The 18,478-nt window shown below is 42.3% G+C and overlaps 1 protein-coding gene across 12 annotated transcripts in view; it reads left to right on the top strand.

The window, feature by feature from the left end:
- LOC134337298 (receptor-type tyrosine-protein phosphatase S-like) overlaps positions 1 to 18,478 on the top strand; it is a 513,177-nt gene that overhangs the window by 454,331 nt on the left and 40,368 nt on the right. For all 12 annotated transcript variants that reach the window (XM_063032185.1, XM_063032183.1, XM_063032184.1 and 9 more), the window contains one exon: positions 14,480 to 14,655. In XM_063032185.1, the coding sequence (XP_062888255.1) occupies positions 14,480 to 14,655 (176 nt within the window). The remainder of the gene's footprint in view (positions 1 to 14,479; positions 14,656 to 18,478) is intronic.

Here is an 18,478-nt window from a genome sequence, read left to right as displayed (position 1 = left end):
TCACCGCCTGCTGTACCTGCATGCCCACTTTCAATGACTGGTGTATAATGACACCCAGGTCTCGTTGCACCTCCCCTTTTCCTAATCGGCCACCATTCAGATAATAATCTGTTTTCCTATTTTTGCCACCAAAGTGGATAACTTCACATTTATCCACATTAAATTGCATCTGCCATGAATTTGCCCACTCACCCAACCTATCCAAGTCACCCTGCATCCTCTTAGCATCCTCCTCACAGCTAACACTGCCACCCAGCTTCGTGTCATCCGCAAACTTGGAGATGCTGCATTTAATTCCCTCATCCAAGTCATTAATATATATTGTAAACAACTGGGGTCGTTGGAATTTGCATCAGTTGATGCAGTAAATAGATGTAGTCAGTGTCTCTTTACAACTCAGATAAAAGTTGGCGTGCAATTGTATTAACCAGGTAGAGTGTCCATTTGGCATCAGACTCTCTTAAATATTGAACTACGAGGCTGGTTAGATGTAAGCCTTATTTGCTGCAAATTTAATTCATTGTCAAATCTTTGCAGAATTCTCTCTGAACCCTACTACACTCAGCACTGAGTCAGAATATCCCATGACATAGGAAATGAATAGAAGGAGCGTGTTACTGCCAGAGTTTAACTTTTGGACAGCATGCTTTTAGACAGCTGTTGAAATGATCATGTGAGCAAATTCAGGGTGACATACGGAATGTGAGAGAGGGATGGGAAATATTCTTATTATTTTAATTAAAACTGAGATGCGTCAAAGAGAAACTGATTAAACTATTTTAATGTAATTGTGGTACGGCTGGCCCATTATGCAGAATACATGTTTACCCATCAGCTGCACTTTTGTACTGTACTGTCAGAGGTTTGAACAACCTGATCTAAAGAGGAAAAGTTGCATTTTTTCCCAGCATTTTCTGCTTTAATTCCTTCCATCACTTCTTGTTGCTAGTTTGTGAATGCCTGGCCTAATATACCATCATGCTTTTATTTGGGTGCTTCATTATGTCATTTATTGAAAGGAATGTACCTATATTCTCACGAGATGACCTTAACAGAAACGTTGCCATTAAATGAGCTCAAGGCTATTTGTAGTTAAACTACTCATCGGCCATTGCCTCTGCAATTTTGCTACTCCAAGTTCTTACTAAGCTTTTACTCAATAACTACAAAATGGCATTTACCTTAATTTCTCATTGCCATCCCTCATGTTAAAATACCAATCAACAGCTATATGACAGAAATAGCATCTGTAAAGCCATAACAATGACAAACTAGATGCACCGTCAGTAAATAAGGGACAAAGCATGCATATCAATATATGGTAAAACATCAATTTTTTCTCTTTTATTGAGGAACTTGGGAGAAGACAGACACATTATTGGGCATGATTACAATTGACATTGGGAGAGATGGTGTAGCAAATTGTAAGCTGCAGTTACCAGGCTCCAAGTTTATTTTATGCATGGTTGTAGACCTTCGAAGGAAAGGGAGAAAATCAAAACTGAGAGGATTAAAGAGATCCACAGTTTTCAACTCTTGAGAATGAGTTTCAGCAAACCGTGAATTTTGAAGTAACTGAACTTTGGGAAGTGCTGGAGTAATATACCAGTAAGTGAGGAGCAGATGGGAGGCAGGAAGGATCTGAGAGGAGTACTCACTGTGTAGGTGTGCGTACTAGGACTGGATATTGCTTGAGGTATCCCTCATTAGTGCGACTTTCTCCAGTATCCTTTAGTTCTAAAGTGTGTTGTTGATGGAAAACTGTAGTTCATGTCAGGAAAATGAAGGACTGTGATAAATTGACCGACATGCTTTGTAAATTGGCAACCTGTATCGTATTTCTTAAGCTCTGAACTGTCTGGTAATTTGCACATCAGCAATGATGTGCTTGTTTAAGACAACATTGCAAGTAATTTTGATCCCATTGTGCAGAGCATGTTTACTCAGTAGGTTCTTAACATTTAATGAAGTCTATTGAAGAATGTGCACACTTTTTACATGTTAGGAGTTTAAACAAAATGCTCTTTGGAGACAGTCTCTGGAACTTTCTACAGAGCAACACAGAGAGCAGTTGCTTATAAGACAATTCTTAAGAGGTGACAGCCTTAAAGTGAAAAATAATAGAAAATGCACAGAATGGCCAGGCAACATGTGTGGGATAGGAAACAGAGTCAACTAATAAAGTGTTATTCACCTTAAACTCTTAACTGTCTCTCGGTCCACAAATGCTGCCAGATCTACTGAGTGTTTCTGGTCATTTTTGTTTTGGATTTCTAGCATATGAATTATGTTCTTTCACTAAGAGTAACAATTAACCAGTGTTACTCATACTATTTTGGGTGGCAGAGTGAAGGTATGCCTCCACCAAAGGAGGTATAAAGCACTCCTTCCCTCCATTAGCCTGCAGGTCACCCTTGGGCAAGGTGTAGCACCTGCTTAGCCCCCCAGTCAGGGTCATGTGAAGCCATGGTAATGGATGGTTGTACGAGCAGATGGTGCATATCGCAACTCGTGGATTTGCGACCACAGACATCAGGCAGACAATATCTGAAGAGTACTGATAATGGCTGGGGTCACCCGGCTTGTAAAGACACTGCCCAGCAGAAGGCAATGGCAAACCACTTCCGTAGAAAAATTTGCCAAGAATAATCATGGTTATGTAGACAGACCATGATCTACCACGTCATACAACACGGAATATAATAATGATGATGACTCATACCATTATTATTTTCAGTCTCTTTCTGCACTATGACATTGAAAATTGATTTGGCTGAGAGTAAATTTCATTTGCAACCGTTTCCAAGTCAAATCACACCACTCAGAATATTTACCCAGTTACTCCCATCCAAATTCCATGTCAGGGTGTTGAGGATATTAATGCCCTGTGCCATGCTTCTAGATCAATGCAAAGAAACCGGGACTCTGTTGTCATTGAGCAGACTTGGATCAATGTGTTCTAAATTCACAGGCCTGGACTTCCAAGTAAGGAATAATTGCAGTTAGTTACCCACCTCCATTCCTGATACCGCACCCACCTCAGTCTTCAACCTGCTGTTGAATCTTTATAAATAACAATCCCCAAGAAGAGTGTTGATTCACGTTCTTCCAATCATCTAGAAAAAGTGCTGTTTCCTTTGCATACCATCCTCACCATGTCCCTAGCCACAGGCTCAAGCTTCCTAACCCAGCTTTGGGAGAGAAGGACTAGACTATATGATATAGTTCACAAAAATATGCTTGCCCAGTCTGATGGTGGCAAAAACACCCTTTGTTTCACAATCTTCTAGCTGCACATCAGACTCCAGCAACTAAGTGACTCATTCTAAAATCAGGCAATAAATGAAGGGGTGAGAAGAAGGTGATGACATTCTTTGTAACAATATTGAGACAACCGTATAATCAAAACAAGCTACTCAGAGCAGTTTCTACTATAGTAGGCGAGCTTTCCAACCTACTTGTTACAAGTACAAAGCTTGCCTTTTACTCCCACTCAGAAGACTGCAATGCACTTGTGTGACTTATTTTGCTTTAGCGTGTAAAATAATGGGTCCAGACGCTGACTCCTGACAATATCAGTGCGTCCACATTTGAAAATAGACATGTTCTCCTTTTCCATACTCCTTCTCTCCATACCTGCTGAAAGAAAATATTTGAGGTACTAAGATGAGCATCTCCTACAATTGCAATCATCATTGTTCATGCCAAAGGTTCCCAGTGTCTGCTCCATCATGACAATACTTGCTTTGTGTCCTACAGACAATATTCTATTCAATCCAGTTCATCGTAGCTAAGGAATGTGCATCAGCTTTTATTAAATTACTGTACTTTAAGCAAGAGAAATAGCAATGGATATGGCAATAGGTTATAGGTCAAAGGTTTAAGGTGGAATGCTTAAGGGGAACCTGAGGGGGAACTTTCTCACTCACAGGATGTGGTGCGAGTGTGGAATGAGCTGCCAGCAGAAGTGGTGGATGTGGGTTCAACTGCAACATTTAAGAGAAGTTTGGATAAGTACAGTACATGGATGAAGAGGTATACAAAGCTATGGTCCAGTTGTGGGGAGATAGGACTAGGCAGAAAAACAGGTCAGCCCAGACTAGTTGGGCCAAGGGGCCTATTTCTGTGGTGCTGCACTGCTTTATGGCTAAATCAACGGCAGAGTTTCTTTTAGTGTGCAGAAGCAAGCTGACAACACAGAAAAGCTTGGAGTATCTTTTAAAGTTTCACTGATCTATCACACAATTAATTTCTCTGTGATTTACACTGCATGTTTCTGGGAAAATGTAATGAGGAACCTTTTGTCAGTCAGGGAATTGATTGTTTTGGAGGTGCAAGTAATTATAGCCAAAGGCCATTCTGGACCAGGCTTGGAAATTACTTAGCCATGACAGAGGAAGCTTGTAGGAATCAGGTCGTGCATCATAATATGGATGATGAATTGGAACACTCAGCTTTTGAAAAAACATGCTATGGGGCAACATAGTAATATACTGGGCCGCAATCAATTTAGCAAATGACACTAACTAAAACTGGCTTTCATTTATGACAGGGAGGTTTCAGATGACCTTTGATGACTCTTCATTAACTCTTTGAAAACTGTTGAGCCTGAAGTCTTTAGTTTGTCCATTATTTCATATTTGGCATGAATATATTCAGAGAGAAGTGGTTTTTCCTTGTCGGAACATCACACTGCTTTGTACTGCTATGTGGCCAGCCTGAAGTGTGGTCTGCTGTTAGTTAATTTTTCCCCAATAACATCTTAGAAATAAAGCACTTCTTTGTTCTTCCTTTCACTTTCCTTCCTTGGCATATTCTGGTCAATATCCTTCATTGCTTTCCTGAAGATGTCAAGAGACAGCCCCAAATGAACCATCACCTTTCTGATACCTCACTGAATTGCTATTCATTGCATGACTTTGAGAAGTTGGAACTTGTAGTCTGTTGGTCAAGTTCAGTAAGCTGAGTTAACACTTGCAGCAATGTGCTCTGAAAGAATTTGTATTTAACTATTGCCTTTCATATTCTGACCTGAAAGGCTTTGTAGATAGTATTGTTCACTACTAATGTTTTGTAGGTAGTACTTTTCATTCAGAGGGAAATAGAATAGGTAAAGGGTGTAGAGTACCCCTGTGACCTTACCTTCAATGACAAATATACTGCTTTGGATACTGTTGGGAGGGACACCTTATCAGGGGAAAACTGCAGTGCCCAAGCCGCTGGCACTGACTTGGGCTCTGTGACTCAGAAGGGAAGAGGGGGAGAAGAGGATAGTGGTGGTTATAGGTGATTCAATATGTAGAGGAGCAGTCAGGATTTTCTGTGAACATTAAGGAGACTCCTAGATCATATGTTGCTTCCCTGGTGCCAGGGTCAGAGACAACTAAACTGAGGATCTACGTAGTTCTTAGAGGGCAGGGTAAGCAGCCGGATGTCATGGTACCAACAACATAACTTGGAAAATTTATGTCCTGAAGAGAGAATATAGGAAGCCAGGTAGGGAGCTGAAAAGCAGAACCACAATTGATTGCTACCTGTGCCACATGGCAATGAAGGTAAGAATAGGATTTGTGTGGCTAAAGAACTGACACAGGGGGCAGGGTTTCAGATTTTTGCATCATTGAGATCTCTGTTGGGGAAGATATGACCTGCACAAAGGGATGGGCTACACTTTATCTTAAGGACTACCAATATCCTTATGAGTAGATTTGCTAGAGCTGTTGGGGAGGCTTTAAACTAGTTTGTCAGGGGGATGAGAACCACAATGATAGATCAGAGGATGGAGCAGTTGATGTAAAGGTAGATGCGATGTGAAGAGAGACTGTGAGGAAGGATAGGCGGTGGATAGGGCATAATTACAGTCAGTTGGATGGGTTGAAATGTGTCGATTTTAACACAAGGTGTATCAGGAACAAGGGTGATGAACTTGGAGCAAGGGACCAGCACGTGGAACTATAGCTTTGTGGCCATTACAGAGAGTTGACTGTCACAAAAGCAGGAATGTCTGCTGGATGTTCCCGAGTCTGCATGTTTCAAAAGGGACGGGGAGTGAGTTAAAATACGTGTGGCACGGCATTGCTAGTCAGGGATGGTATCGCAGCTGCAAAAAGAGAAGATGTTGTGGAGGGATTGTCTACTGAATAAGAGTAGAGAAAGTCAGAAACAGGAGGAAGCACTCTACTTTGAATATTCTATAGGAGCATATTGGAAGGCAGATTCTGGAAAAGTGCAAAAATAACAGAGTTGTTGTTATGGGTGGCTTAAACATCCCTATTATTAATTGGCAGCTCCTTGGTGCAAAAGGTTTAGATGCAGTCGACAGGACAGGCTGAATAGAAGAGAAGCCATACTGAATAACGTGCCAAGCAGTGTACAAGGTCAGGTGACAGACCTCTCAGTGAGTGAGCACTACATTGACAGTGACCACAATTCCCTCACCTTTATCACAGCCTCGGAGAAGGATAGGAGCAGACGGTATGGAAGAGTATTTAGTTACAGGAGAGAAAATTATAATTCTATTGGGCAGGAACTCAGGAGAAGAAATTGGAAGCAGTTTTACTCAGGAAAATGTTCAGCAGGAATTGGAGCAACGCACACAAAATGCTGGACAGTTTCGGCCCGAAACATTGACCGTATTCTTTTCCTAGATGCTGCCTGGCCTGCTGAGTTCCTCCAGCATTTTGTGTGTGTTGCTCAGATCTCCAGCATCTGCAGATTTTCTCTTGTTTGTAAGCAGAAATTGGAGGTTGTTTAGGGAGCACTTTCATGGGGTTATGGACAGGTTTGTCCCATTGAGGTGGCTAAGGGATGGAAAGGTGAAGGAACCATAGTTGACCAGAGATGTGGAGCATTTCATCAGGAGGAAGAAAGAAGCATACTTAAAGTTTAAGAACCAAGGATCTGATAGTGCACTAGAGTTACAAGGTTGCCAGGAAGGAACTTAAGCATGGACGTAGGAGAGCTAAAAATGAACATTGGAAGATCTTGGCGAGTAGGAAAACCCCAAGGCATTCTACATGTATATGAAGAACAGGAGGATGACCAATCTGAAGTTAGGGCCAATGGGGATGACCTTAATGAATGCAAGAACAGTATAAAACAAGCTGATGTACTGGAACACGATGACATAAAGAAAGAGAATGCATGGAACTTCTGAAAAACATTCAGTTAAATAAGCATTGAGCCCATACACAATATACCCCAGGTTACTACGGGAGGCAAGGGAAGAGATTGCTTCACCTTTGGTGAAGATCTTTGCATCCACACTGGCCAAATGATTGGAGGGTAGAAAATGTTATTCCTTTGTTCAAGAAAGATAATAGAGATAATACTGGGAATTTAGATCTGTGAATTTTACATCAGTGATGGACAAACTATTGAGAGGACTGTCAGATAGTTTTTCTGAGCATTTGGAGAAGCAATGTCTGATTAAAGATAGTCTTAATTCTGTGTGGTAGTAAATGGAGTGAATTCTGCCTGGAGGTCAGTGACCAGTGCTGTTCTACAGGGATCTGTTCCGGGACCCCTGCTGTTCATGATCTTTATAAATGACTTGGTACAGGAAGTAGAAGGGTGGGTTAGTAAATATGCAGATGACGCAAAGGTTGCTGATGTTGTGGATAGTGCAGAAGGATTGTAATAGCTTACAGAGGGACTTTGATAGGATGCAGACCTGGACTGAGAAGTGACAGATGGAGTTCAATCTGGAAAAGTGTAAAGTGATAGCCTTTAGATTAGGTCAAACTTCAAAGCGGCATACAGGGTTAATAGCAGGATATTTAGCAGTGTGGAAGAACAGAGGGATCTTACGGTCCATATCCATTGACCCTCAAAGTTGCCACTCAAGTTGATAGGGTGCATAAAAAGGTGTATGGTGTGATGGCCTTTATAAAACAGGGATTGAATTGAAGACCGTATTTGGAGTATTGTGAGCAGTTTTGGACCGTATATCTAGGAAAAGATGTGCTGCCATTGGATAGAGTCCAGAGAAGGTTTACAGGAATGATCACATGAATGAAAGGGTTAATGTATGAGGAGCATTTGATGGCTCAACATCATTGAACGCTACTGAATATTGAAAGGCCTAGAAAGCATAGATGTAGAGAGGATGTTTCCAGTAGTGGGAGAGTGTAGGACAAGAGGGCATAGCCTCAGATTAGAAGGACGTCTCTTTAGAACAGAGATGAGGAAGAATTTCTTTAACTAGAAGACAGTGAATCCGTGGAATTCATTGCTACAGATGGCTGTGGAGGCCAAGTCATTGTGTATATATGAAGCAAAGGCGATAGGCTCTCGATTAGTAAGGCTGTAGAAGTTTAAGGAACGAAGGCAAGAGACTGGCTTGTGAGGGAAAAATAATCAGCCATGACTGAAAATAAATCAGCAGAGCAGACTCAATGGGCTGAATAGCCTAATTCTGCTCATATGTCTTAATGGACTTCTGGACTTTATCTGCAATCTCTTTCACCGAGCAAGAGTGCTTCCTGCACATCACAACAGCCCCACCTGCAGGTTCTCCTTGATGTTACAAAACATCCTGAATTTGGAAATACGTTCTTTTATGGGTCAAAACCCTGGAACACCCTACTCAACAGCACTGTGAGAATACCTTCGCCAAAACGATTGCAACTCTACAAGGAAGTGGCTCACCACCACTTTCTCATGGGGAATTCGGACTGAGCCATAAATGCTGGGCTTGATGCTGGTTTTTTTTAAACCTCAGCCGAAACATTCCAAATGTATGGTTGTGAATTTGGATGTATTGGGAGACCAGTGGTGAGAGGTGAGGTGGATATTGGCAGGAGATCAGGTGATGAAACCTCCCGGGGCAAGTGCAGCATGTCGAGTATGAATACCGGATACGTAAGCAAGAAATTGGATTTTCCGTGACTCTTGCTTCAATGCTGGAGGGTCTTTTTATTGTGTGATGGTCACTTAATGCTCGATTAAAACAACTCTTCATTTTAGGTACTGGAGATACTTCGTCACAATATTGAGAATGGCTAGCCAAGTGTCCATAGCCGGAAAATAAAACACAACTGAAAGTGCATTGCATATAATAATTCGCCCAAAAATAATAAATAATTGTGATCGCTGGAGCTCTTAAGGTCATTTTTTTCCACTAGTTCTGGCCTGCACTGTCCTATCAACCACAAGATCTTGGAATCATGCAGCATGGTAACAGGCCACTTGGCCTCATACATCTTTACCAGCGCATTGGTATCTACCCAGTTTAGACCTTTTCCAGTTTTGTCTCCTTTTCAATGTACATACCTGATTCCCTGTTGAACCAACCCCAACAGGTAGTGAATTCCAGATCAGAACCCTCTGTGTGAAATTACTTCTCCCATTTCTCCCCACCCTGTCTAGTTACTCTGCCAACAATTTGCAGACTCTGCTTTCCTGACCCAAGTGACAGACAAATCAGCTACTCACAATTTGCTCTGTCCAAACCCCTTCTAAGGTGCTATGAGTGGTACAGACATTTTAACTAAATGGACCTCCAGATGCTTATTTTAATTTTTCATTTCATGAGCAATATATTCCTTCAGAGTTCAGGAGGCTTTATACAAATTAAGAACAGAAGATGGAATTGGAATTGATTAAGTATTTTCACATGTACCAACATACAGTGAAGAGCTTGTCTTGCATACTGTTCATTCAGATCAAATCATTACACAGAACATTGAAATAGTGCAAAGTAAAGCTGTAACCTATTTAACATTGGAAAGATTTTGGAAATACTTAGCAGGTCTGTGGAAAAAGAAAAAGAATAAATGTTTCTGGTTGATAGTATTTCATAAAGATCAGCATGTGTGAAGTTACAGAGACTGGGAGTGTTTCAGAGTACAAAGGTACATTAATATTGTAATAAGTTTGTGAGTGGGTATGCACTAAAAACATACCCAGTACATTACGAACATCAGATGACTTTCCACTGGTTCTGGGTCATACTTAATGGGCAGACTGTTATTTAAATGGGCAAAGAATTCAAAGTTCTGAGATGCAACAGGACTTGGGAGTCCTCGTACAGGATACCCTTAATGACAGGATACTTTTAATGTTAACCTCCAGGCTGAGTCAGTGGTGAAGAAAGCAAATGCAACGTTGACATTCCTTTCTAGAGGAATAGAGTATAGGAGCAGGGGTGTGATGTTGAGGCTCTATAAGGTGCTGGTGAGACCTCACTTGGAGTACTGTGGGCAGTTTTGGTCTCCTTATTTAAGAAAGGATGTGCTGACGTTGGAGAGAGTACAGAGAAGATTCACTAGAATGATTCCAGGAATGAGAGGGTTAATATATGAGGAACGTTTGTCCGCTCTTGGACTGTATTCCTTGGAGTTTAGAAGAATGAGGGGAGACCTCATAGAAACATTTCAAATGTTGAAAGGCATGGACCAAGTGGATGTAGCAAAGTTGTTTCCCATGATGGGGGAGTCTAGTATGAGAGGGCTTGACTTAAGGATTGAAGGGCGCCCATTCAGAACAGAAATGCGAAGAAATTTTTTTTAGCCAGAGGGTGGTGAATCTATGGAATTTTTTGCCACGGGCAGCAGTGGAGGCCAAGTCATTGGATGTATTTAAGGCAGAGATTGATAGGTATCTGAGTAGCCAGGGCATCAAAGGTTATGGTGAGAAGGCGGGGGAGTGGGACTAAATGGGAGAATGGATCAGCTCATGATAAAATGGCGGAACAGACTCGATGGGCCGAATGGCTAACTTCTGCTCCTTTGTCTTATGGTCTTAATCAAAGTTCAAGGTATATTTATTATCAAAGTTTGTATACCAGCTACAACCCTCAGATTCATCTCCTTACTGGCAGCCATAAAACAGAGAAACCCAACAGAACCCATCAAAAAAGACCATCAAACATCCAACGTGCAGAAAAATAAAAACAAATCGTGCAAACAATAACATTCAGAACTGAAGTTGACAAAAGTGAGTTCACAGCCGCAAAGCCAGTCACAGCCGATCCAAGAGCCCATCAGTTTAGTGCAGAGAGGAGTTAACTTTGCTGAGCAGCAAGCAGAACATGGGCATGTCCCTCTCCTCTGGCCCTGGTACTCTGACCTTTTCTATCTGGCCCAGCACTTAAATCGGCCAAACAGTGGGTTGTTTCTCACGCTCAGACCTGGGTCCTGGCACTTCAATACATTTTCAGGCCTGGAACCTGCCGCCTCGATTCATCCCATACCCGACCTTTCCAATTCAGCCAAACATTGATGTTCTTTACTTTTGGGCTTGGGCCCCACCACCTCATCCCTGCCTCGCCTGGGTTCCACCATTTCAAATCGCCTCCAAGTCCACTCCAGCTGTCAAACAATGGCTCATTCCCTGCTCTCAGGCCCAGGCCTTGCTGCCTCAATTCAGCCTGTACACGCCATGTTGCAAACATCCAGCACCTTCAAGACTTCAGTTCACACCTCAAAAAAGCCAGGTCATACAGGGTTCAAAAGCCCAACTCCAAAAGGGGAAGCTACAGGCTATTGATTGTGGTGATCATTTTCGAGAAAAAGTGTGAGCAATAAAGTAGCTAATAGTTATGTTTGCTGTCAGCAAGTCATCACTGTGCTTTCCTAGCACCATCTTAAACAGGCAAATGCTATTACTATTTCCTTATGTAATATGCAGAAGGAATGTCTGTGGGGTGGAAATGCACTGATAGACTGTTGCAAAAGCTTGTGGTATAAGCTGTGTGGCTAGGCACAGCTCAGACTCCATCACAGTTGTTGGAGAATCTCAGATAATGACAAGGAGCCATGCAGGAGCAAAATATTTCGGCTCGTCTAATGGTGTCACAACAATGACCTTGTACTCAATGTCAGTAAGACCATGGAGTGGTATGTGGACTCCAGGAAGGGGAAGTCAGGAGATCACACACCAGTCCTTATTGAGGCATCAGTGATGGAAAAGGTGAATAGCTTCGAACAACTCTGAGGATTTATCACGGGCCCAACGTGTTGCTGTAGTCATGACGAAGACATGCCCGGGGTTACACTTTATCAGGAGTTCAATGAAATTTGGTGTGTCATCTGAGACTCTAGCAAATTTCTCCAGATGTGCCATGGAGAGCATGTTGATTGGTTGCATAACCGGCTGGTATGGAGGCTCCAGTGCACAGGGTCAGAAGCTGCAGAAGGTTCTAGACCAAGTCAGCTCCTTCAAGGGCACAAGCACCATTGGAAACATCTTCAAAGGGCAGTGACTCAACAAATGACATCCATCATGAAGGACCCTCACCTTTTGGGACATGTCCTCCTTTCAGTACTACCATTGGATAGAAGATGCACCCTCAGTGTTTCAGGAACAGTTTCTTCTCCTCTGCCATCAGGTTACTGAATGGCCCATGAACTCATGAACACTACCTCACCAATGTTCTTTTGCACAACTTACATACTGTATTAATAGTAACTTACTGTAATTTGTTATGCCTGCACCCCCCTGCTGCACAGAACGGCAAATCTCATGGTTAATGTCAGTGACGGTAAACCCAATTCTGAGAAAGGTGATGAAGAGCTGATCTATGTGAGGGAAGTGTAAGTGGAGGGAGATGAAGGAAAATAAAAATACCTCACTGGTACATGGGGTGGTATGCATTCACATCTCCAATTTGTCTTCAACTAAGAACCAAGGATGCCTGATCAATGAGCTGTTTCCTTATTGTTCATCATAAGAGAAGAGAACGTACATTGTAGCAGTGTCTCATGTAAGCCTTTATCCCGTGAAAATTCTGGCAAATGTCGAGTTTCTTCATGTGAGGAACTGGGCTTTCCTGCTTTCATTGATTATAGCCATTGTAGCCCCTCAGATGTATCAGTTTGTTTTAAAGCTGCCAGAAATTATCTGGTTACAACTTCACACAATTCCTTGCAGACATAAGAAACTGCAGATGTTGGAATCCTGATGCAAGCTTTGATGCAAAATGTCAACAACTCCTTTCCTCCCACAAATGCTGCTTGATCTGCCGAGTATCTCCAACAGAATCGTTCGTTGCTTCACCATTTCTTGTACCTAATTGGGTTTGATCAAAGCGTGGGAGATGAGGCTGAGTGCACAGAGTGAACTTAGTTTTGGCAGATAATGTTCCATAATGGTGCTCTGAATCACTAACCAGGACTGCCTTGGAAATTTGAACATATGGTTCCAAAAGTTAGAACTGGCAACACTCTTTCTCAGCTTAATTTGTTGCTGGTAAATTAATTGGAAGCTCTTCAATTAGATAATGCAGTGAGATCTGAGCAGAACAGTGCCTAGTTAGCATAGGGTTGTAAGGTAATTTTTTCTGAGAAACTACTAACAGTGAGCACATGGTGGTGGAAGAACAGTGACACAGTTATCTGCTACTCATTTATAACTTCTACAGTCCAGTATAAATCAACTGATCAATAACTTGTCCTGGTCCATCACATAGATGCCACGGCCAAGAAAGCTCACCAGCACCTCCACTTCCTCAGGAGACTAAAGAAATCTGGCATGTTCTCATCAACCTTTACCGATTTTTATTGATGCACTGTAGAAAGCATCCCATCTGGATAATCATGACAGCAAGAAATGCTAGAGAGTTGTGGACACAGCGCTGGACATCACGGGAGTCAGCCTTCCCTCAATGGACTTTGTCTGGTCTGCTCTGCTCACTGCCTCAGTAAAGCACCCAGCACAACCAACAACCCCCATCCACCCCAGATATTCTCTCTCCTCCCCCCTCCTATTCAGCAGATAGTATAAAGGCCTGAAAGCACCTCCCACCAGGCTAAAGGACAGCTTCTGCCTTGCTGTTATAAGACTATTAAAAGGCTCTGTAGTCCATTATTATGAACTCTTGACCTCACAATCTACCTTGTTATGACCTTGCACCTTACTGTATGCCTACACTGCACTTTCTATGTAGCTGTTACACTTAATTCTGCACCTGTTAGTGCTTTACCTGGTTCTAACTCAAACAAGATAAATGATGTGATCTGCATGAACAGTATGCAAGGCAAGGGCGCAAGCACACTTCCCTTTCCGGTTCCTGATGTGGACAATGCAGAGTGTGCGATGATTTCTCTGCAGATTTTAGAACTGGCTTATGTATACTGTTTTTATTGAAGAAATTATTCTGTGCACACATGTTGTTGTCACTGGGCAAAAAAATTGCACATCACAAGATTTTTGCGCACACTGGTTATTAGAAATTAGAGGGAACTTTGCTTACATGGATGGGGAATTGACACAAGCCAAACAGATTGTTTAGGGTAACTAGTCGGATTTGAACCTGTCAGAATCCTCCTCCTATTCCATACTGTTCCAACCCTAGCATAGTGATTTATGCTTCAGATAAATTAATTCTAACCCCACTGAAATAATCAACATATTTCTTTGATGCTTACTCAAACCTTAGCTTGGTAACTCTCAGCAGAGCAATGATTTGTGAAACGTTGCTCGCAAATGATATGACTGATTTTTTTTTTAACCCCTTCTTTCTGCTCCTGACTGGCAGGTATCTCGGGCAGTGATTACATCAATGCAAACTATATCGATGGCTACCGGAAGCAGAATGCCTACATCGCCACACAGGGACCTCTGCCAGAGACGTTTGGGGATTTCTGGCGAATGGTCTGGGAGCAGAGAAGTGCAACTATCGTCATGATGACAAAACTGGAGGAAAAATCTCGGGTAGGAGTGGGTTTTCCTCAATATCATGGATTTCAGGTTTAAAAATGCAACAGAAACATGAACGATCGTTAAAGATTTGCAGAGCATAGTGTTCTTTTGTGACCTTAGATCATCAAAACCAACAATAACCATTTTAATACTGTGGGTATCAAAGCTTGATAAAGCACATCATATTAAACTAGCCTGAATGAGCTCTTTGATAACAGAGAGGGTTGATGAATCATTGAGGCACAATATAAAGAATCTAACAGTGCACCTAGTAGGGAAATAGAAACAGAAAGGTGAAGGGAAAGTTGTGTGTGAATTTGGCTAAGGGATGATTTTTTGGACAATGGGTGTTTTTCTGACAGATAAAAGAGGTCAACCTGAGGTTAGTGCTAGGACCATTTCTTCATGGGATCTATAAACATAAAGAGATCAATCTGGATTTTCCAATCCTCCATCTCTGGTATTATATTACTAAAATCTCTAGAGTTAACTAAGGAATAACCAAAGGTAAATAAGGCTTGGGTAGACTTTGAAATGGTCCCTGTCCCTGTGACTATGTGTTTCCTCACTCATCCCAAATACACGCAACCTGGTGGGCTAAGCTGAGCACAGACTGTACAATTTTGCAAACTTTGCGAATAGAATCAGAATCAGGTTTAATATCACCAGCAGCTGTCATGAAATGTGTTGTTTTGCAGCGGCAGTGCATTGCAATATGTTGTAATAAAACAATAAATTACAATTAGAAGAATATTCAAGAATAAAATAAGTGGTGCAAAAAGAATTGGAAAAAAGTACTGAGCATGTGAATTTTCCATCCAGAAATCTGATGGTGGAGGGGAAGATTGTTCCTGAAACATTGGGTGTGTGTCTTCAGGCTCTTGTACCTCCGCCTTGATGGTAGCAATGAGAAGCAGGCATGTCCTAGGTGATGGGGGTTCTTAATGATAGGTGTTGGCTTTTCGAGGCATCGCCTTGTGAGGGTTTTCTGGATGCTGGGGAGGTTAGACCCCATGATGGAGCTGGCTGAGCTTACAACTTTCTGCAGCTTTTTCCAATCCTGTGCAGTAGCCCCTCCATAACAGATCATGATGCAATCAGTTAGAATGCTCTCCATGGTACATCTGTAGAAATTTGAGAGTGTGTCTGGTGACATACCAAATCTCCTCAAACTCCTAATGAGGTATAGCCACTGTCTTCCCTTCTTTGTAATTCATCAATATGTTGGGCCCAGGATAGATCCTCAGAGATCTTGACACCCAGGAACTTGAAACTGCTCACCCTTTCCACATTTGTCCCTCAATGAGGACTGGTGTGTGTTCCCTCGACTCAACCTTCCTGAAATCTGCAATTAATTCCTTGGTCGTACTGATGTTGAGTGGAAGATTGTTGCTGCAACACCACTCAACCAGCTGATCTGTCTCGCTCCTGTACGCCTCCTTGTCACCATCTGAAATTCTGCAACAATAGTGGTGTCGTCAGCAAGTTTATAGATAGTGTTTGAGTTGTGCCTAGCCACACAGTCGAGGGTGTAGAGAGAGAAGGGCCATGGGCTAAGTACGCATCCTTGAGGTGTCTCAGTGTTGATTGTCAGCGAGGTGCTGAGGAAAAGAGAGATTTGATTTTATTATTCGAGTTCCCTCCTCTACTGATGACGCTGTTGCTTCTTTCATGAGTTTGGCAGTGCAGCACCTCGCCCAATGCATGTTCCTCATGTATGACCCTAAATAATGAGCTACCAGATCCTCCTCTCACAGGTTCAGGCATGATGTTCCACTGAGATCTGGGCGACTGGCGATCTCTTATGTCCCAGTCAGTGTTTGATCCTCTTCACTCCGAAGAGGGATTAATAGGTGATTTTGATTGGAAGCGTTTACTGTGTCACAAAATAGTCGCCCACACAACCCCTACCCCGCACTGCTAAGTAACTCACACCACCTGAACAGCTTTAGAATGTTTTCAGAGATTGCACCACTGAGCCACATGAAAGGTTAAATGCAACCACTTCACTCAGTCTGCTGAATGTAATGTCGATTGCTGTGGTTTGCAGCACTTAATAGAAAGCAGGCTTCAATCTACTGACTACTGTTAGCTTGGCAAAAGAGAGCCAGCTGGACCCTTTTCTCATCGATGACTGCTTAAGCAGCCTCTTTTATTGCCAGGGATTGTGAACTCAAGTGCAAATTGTAAATTACCTGTCTTTAATATGGAGTCAGTATCCCTCAGAGAGGATAGGGCATCCTGAATACAGCTATTGTCTAGTTACCACGTGGTGAACAGGATGTCGTTCAGTACTTTGGTGCAGCTGACACCATCGTGAAGCAACCCCATAATGTCTGGACATTAGTAAGAACAGCACACTGGAACTTCACAGCAGGACTGTTAGCGTCTGAAGTTTAGTTTTCAAAGTTCAAGGTAAATTTATTATCAATGTATGTGTATATTACCCATATGCTACCTTGAGATTCAATTTCCTGCAGCATTTACAGAGAGAAAAATAAATGCATACATAAACAGACAAAGATTGACAAACAACCAGTGTGCAGAATAAGACAAACTGTGCGTAAAAGTAATACTGAGGTCCTGAGTTGTAGAAGGTCTTTGAAAGTGCCGCTTGTAAGCCAGCTTAATAAAACTCAGCTGAAGAATCTCCACTCGGAAGGTTAAACCGTATTTCCTCTGCACAGTTATTGATGCACCCACTGTGTACCTCCCAACATGTCCCCACTTTACTTTGTTTGTTTTTATTGAATGATTAGTTATTTAGGAGGGAGAAGAGCCCGTTGTGGATTATCGATCTGAGACGAATCGCATACCCACCTGGAAATATTTTTGATCCACTTTTCTAATAAGTTCACACCTTACTGCACAATAATCTCAAATTTGTCTTTCAACAGTTTGAACAGTTCTATCTGACTGTCTGACAGTCACCCAACTGCCTCATGTAATAGCTCTTTACATCTCCTGGTACTCTCGTAGCCACAGATTTCTTCTGGTTGTACCAATGACACTAAGTGTACTCTGTAGCATCAATTACCTCAACCTGCTGAACTCTGAATGCTTTCTACCTCTGCAATTATCCCAGGGTCTGACTCCCACTCTCACTAAGTATTCAAAATCACAATCCTAGTTCTGGCCCCACTGACGCAGCTTGCCTTCGTCAATTCCCAGTCTACAGAGAACTAGATCGACCCTAGCTTGGCAACTTCTGCCAGCCCTGTTGTCTGGGAAAGCCATAGTCCTTCAGCTCCTCTCTGATTAGAATCTGGAAACCAGAAATAACTGGCAAAGCCTGAAATCAAAATAACTGCAAATGATGGAAATTTGAACAAGTGCTAGAAATGCTCAGGAGCCCAGACAGCACCTGTGGAGAGAGAATCGCTGTTTATGTTACAGGTCATTATCCCTTCACCCGAAATGTTACCTTTCTTTTGATTGATGGTACCTATGATCTCTGATTAAGTATCCATCCCTGCCATCTTACCTGTCTCTCCATATTTATCCATGTTGACAGCCTACACCTACTACCTGTTCAGGAAACCATACCTGGAGCTTGCACTTAGAGTTCCCACACAAAGATCCATACACCTGTACTCATTTAGAGTCATTGGGAGCTTTAGCATGGAAATAGGCCCCTTGGCCCATCATGCCTATTTGTACGCTGATTCTATCCCAAACTGTTTTATCCTCCACACATTCCCATCAATTCTCCCCCAGGTTCTACCAACCTGTGGAGGCAATTTAGAGTGGCCGATTAACTACCAACTTCTACATCAATGGAATGTGTGAAGAAACTAAAGCGAACAGGAGAAGCCCTCTTTCTGTATCCGGTGTG

Source organism: Mobula hypostoma, chromosome 24, assembly GCF_963921235.1.
Source record: "Mobula hypostoma chromosome 24, sMobHyp1.1, whole genome shotgun sequence".
Lineage (NCBI taxonomy): Eukaryota > Metazoa > Chordata > Chondrichthyes > Myliobatiformes > Myliobatidae > Mobula > Mobula hypostoma.
Note: the sequence above shows the minus strand (reverse complement) of the source record. Positions and strands in the feature narration are given on the sequence as shown.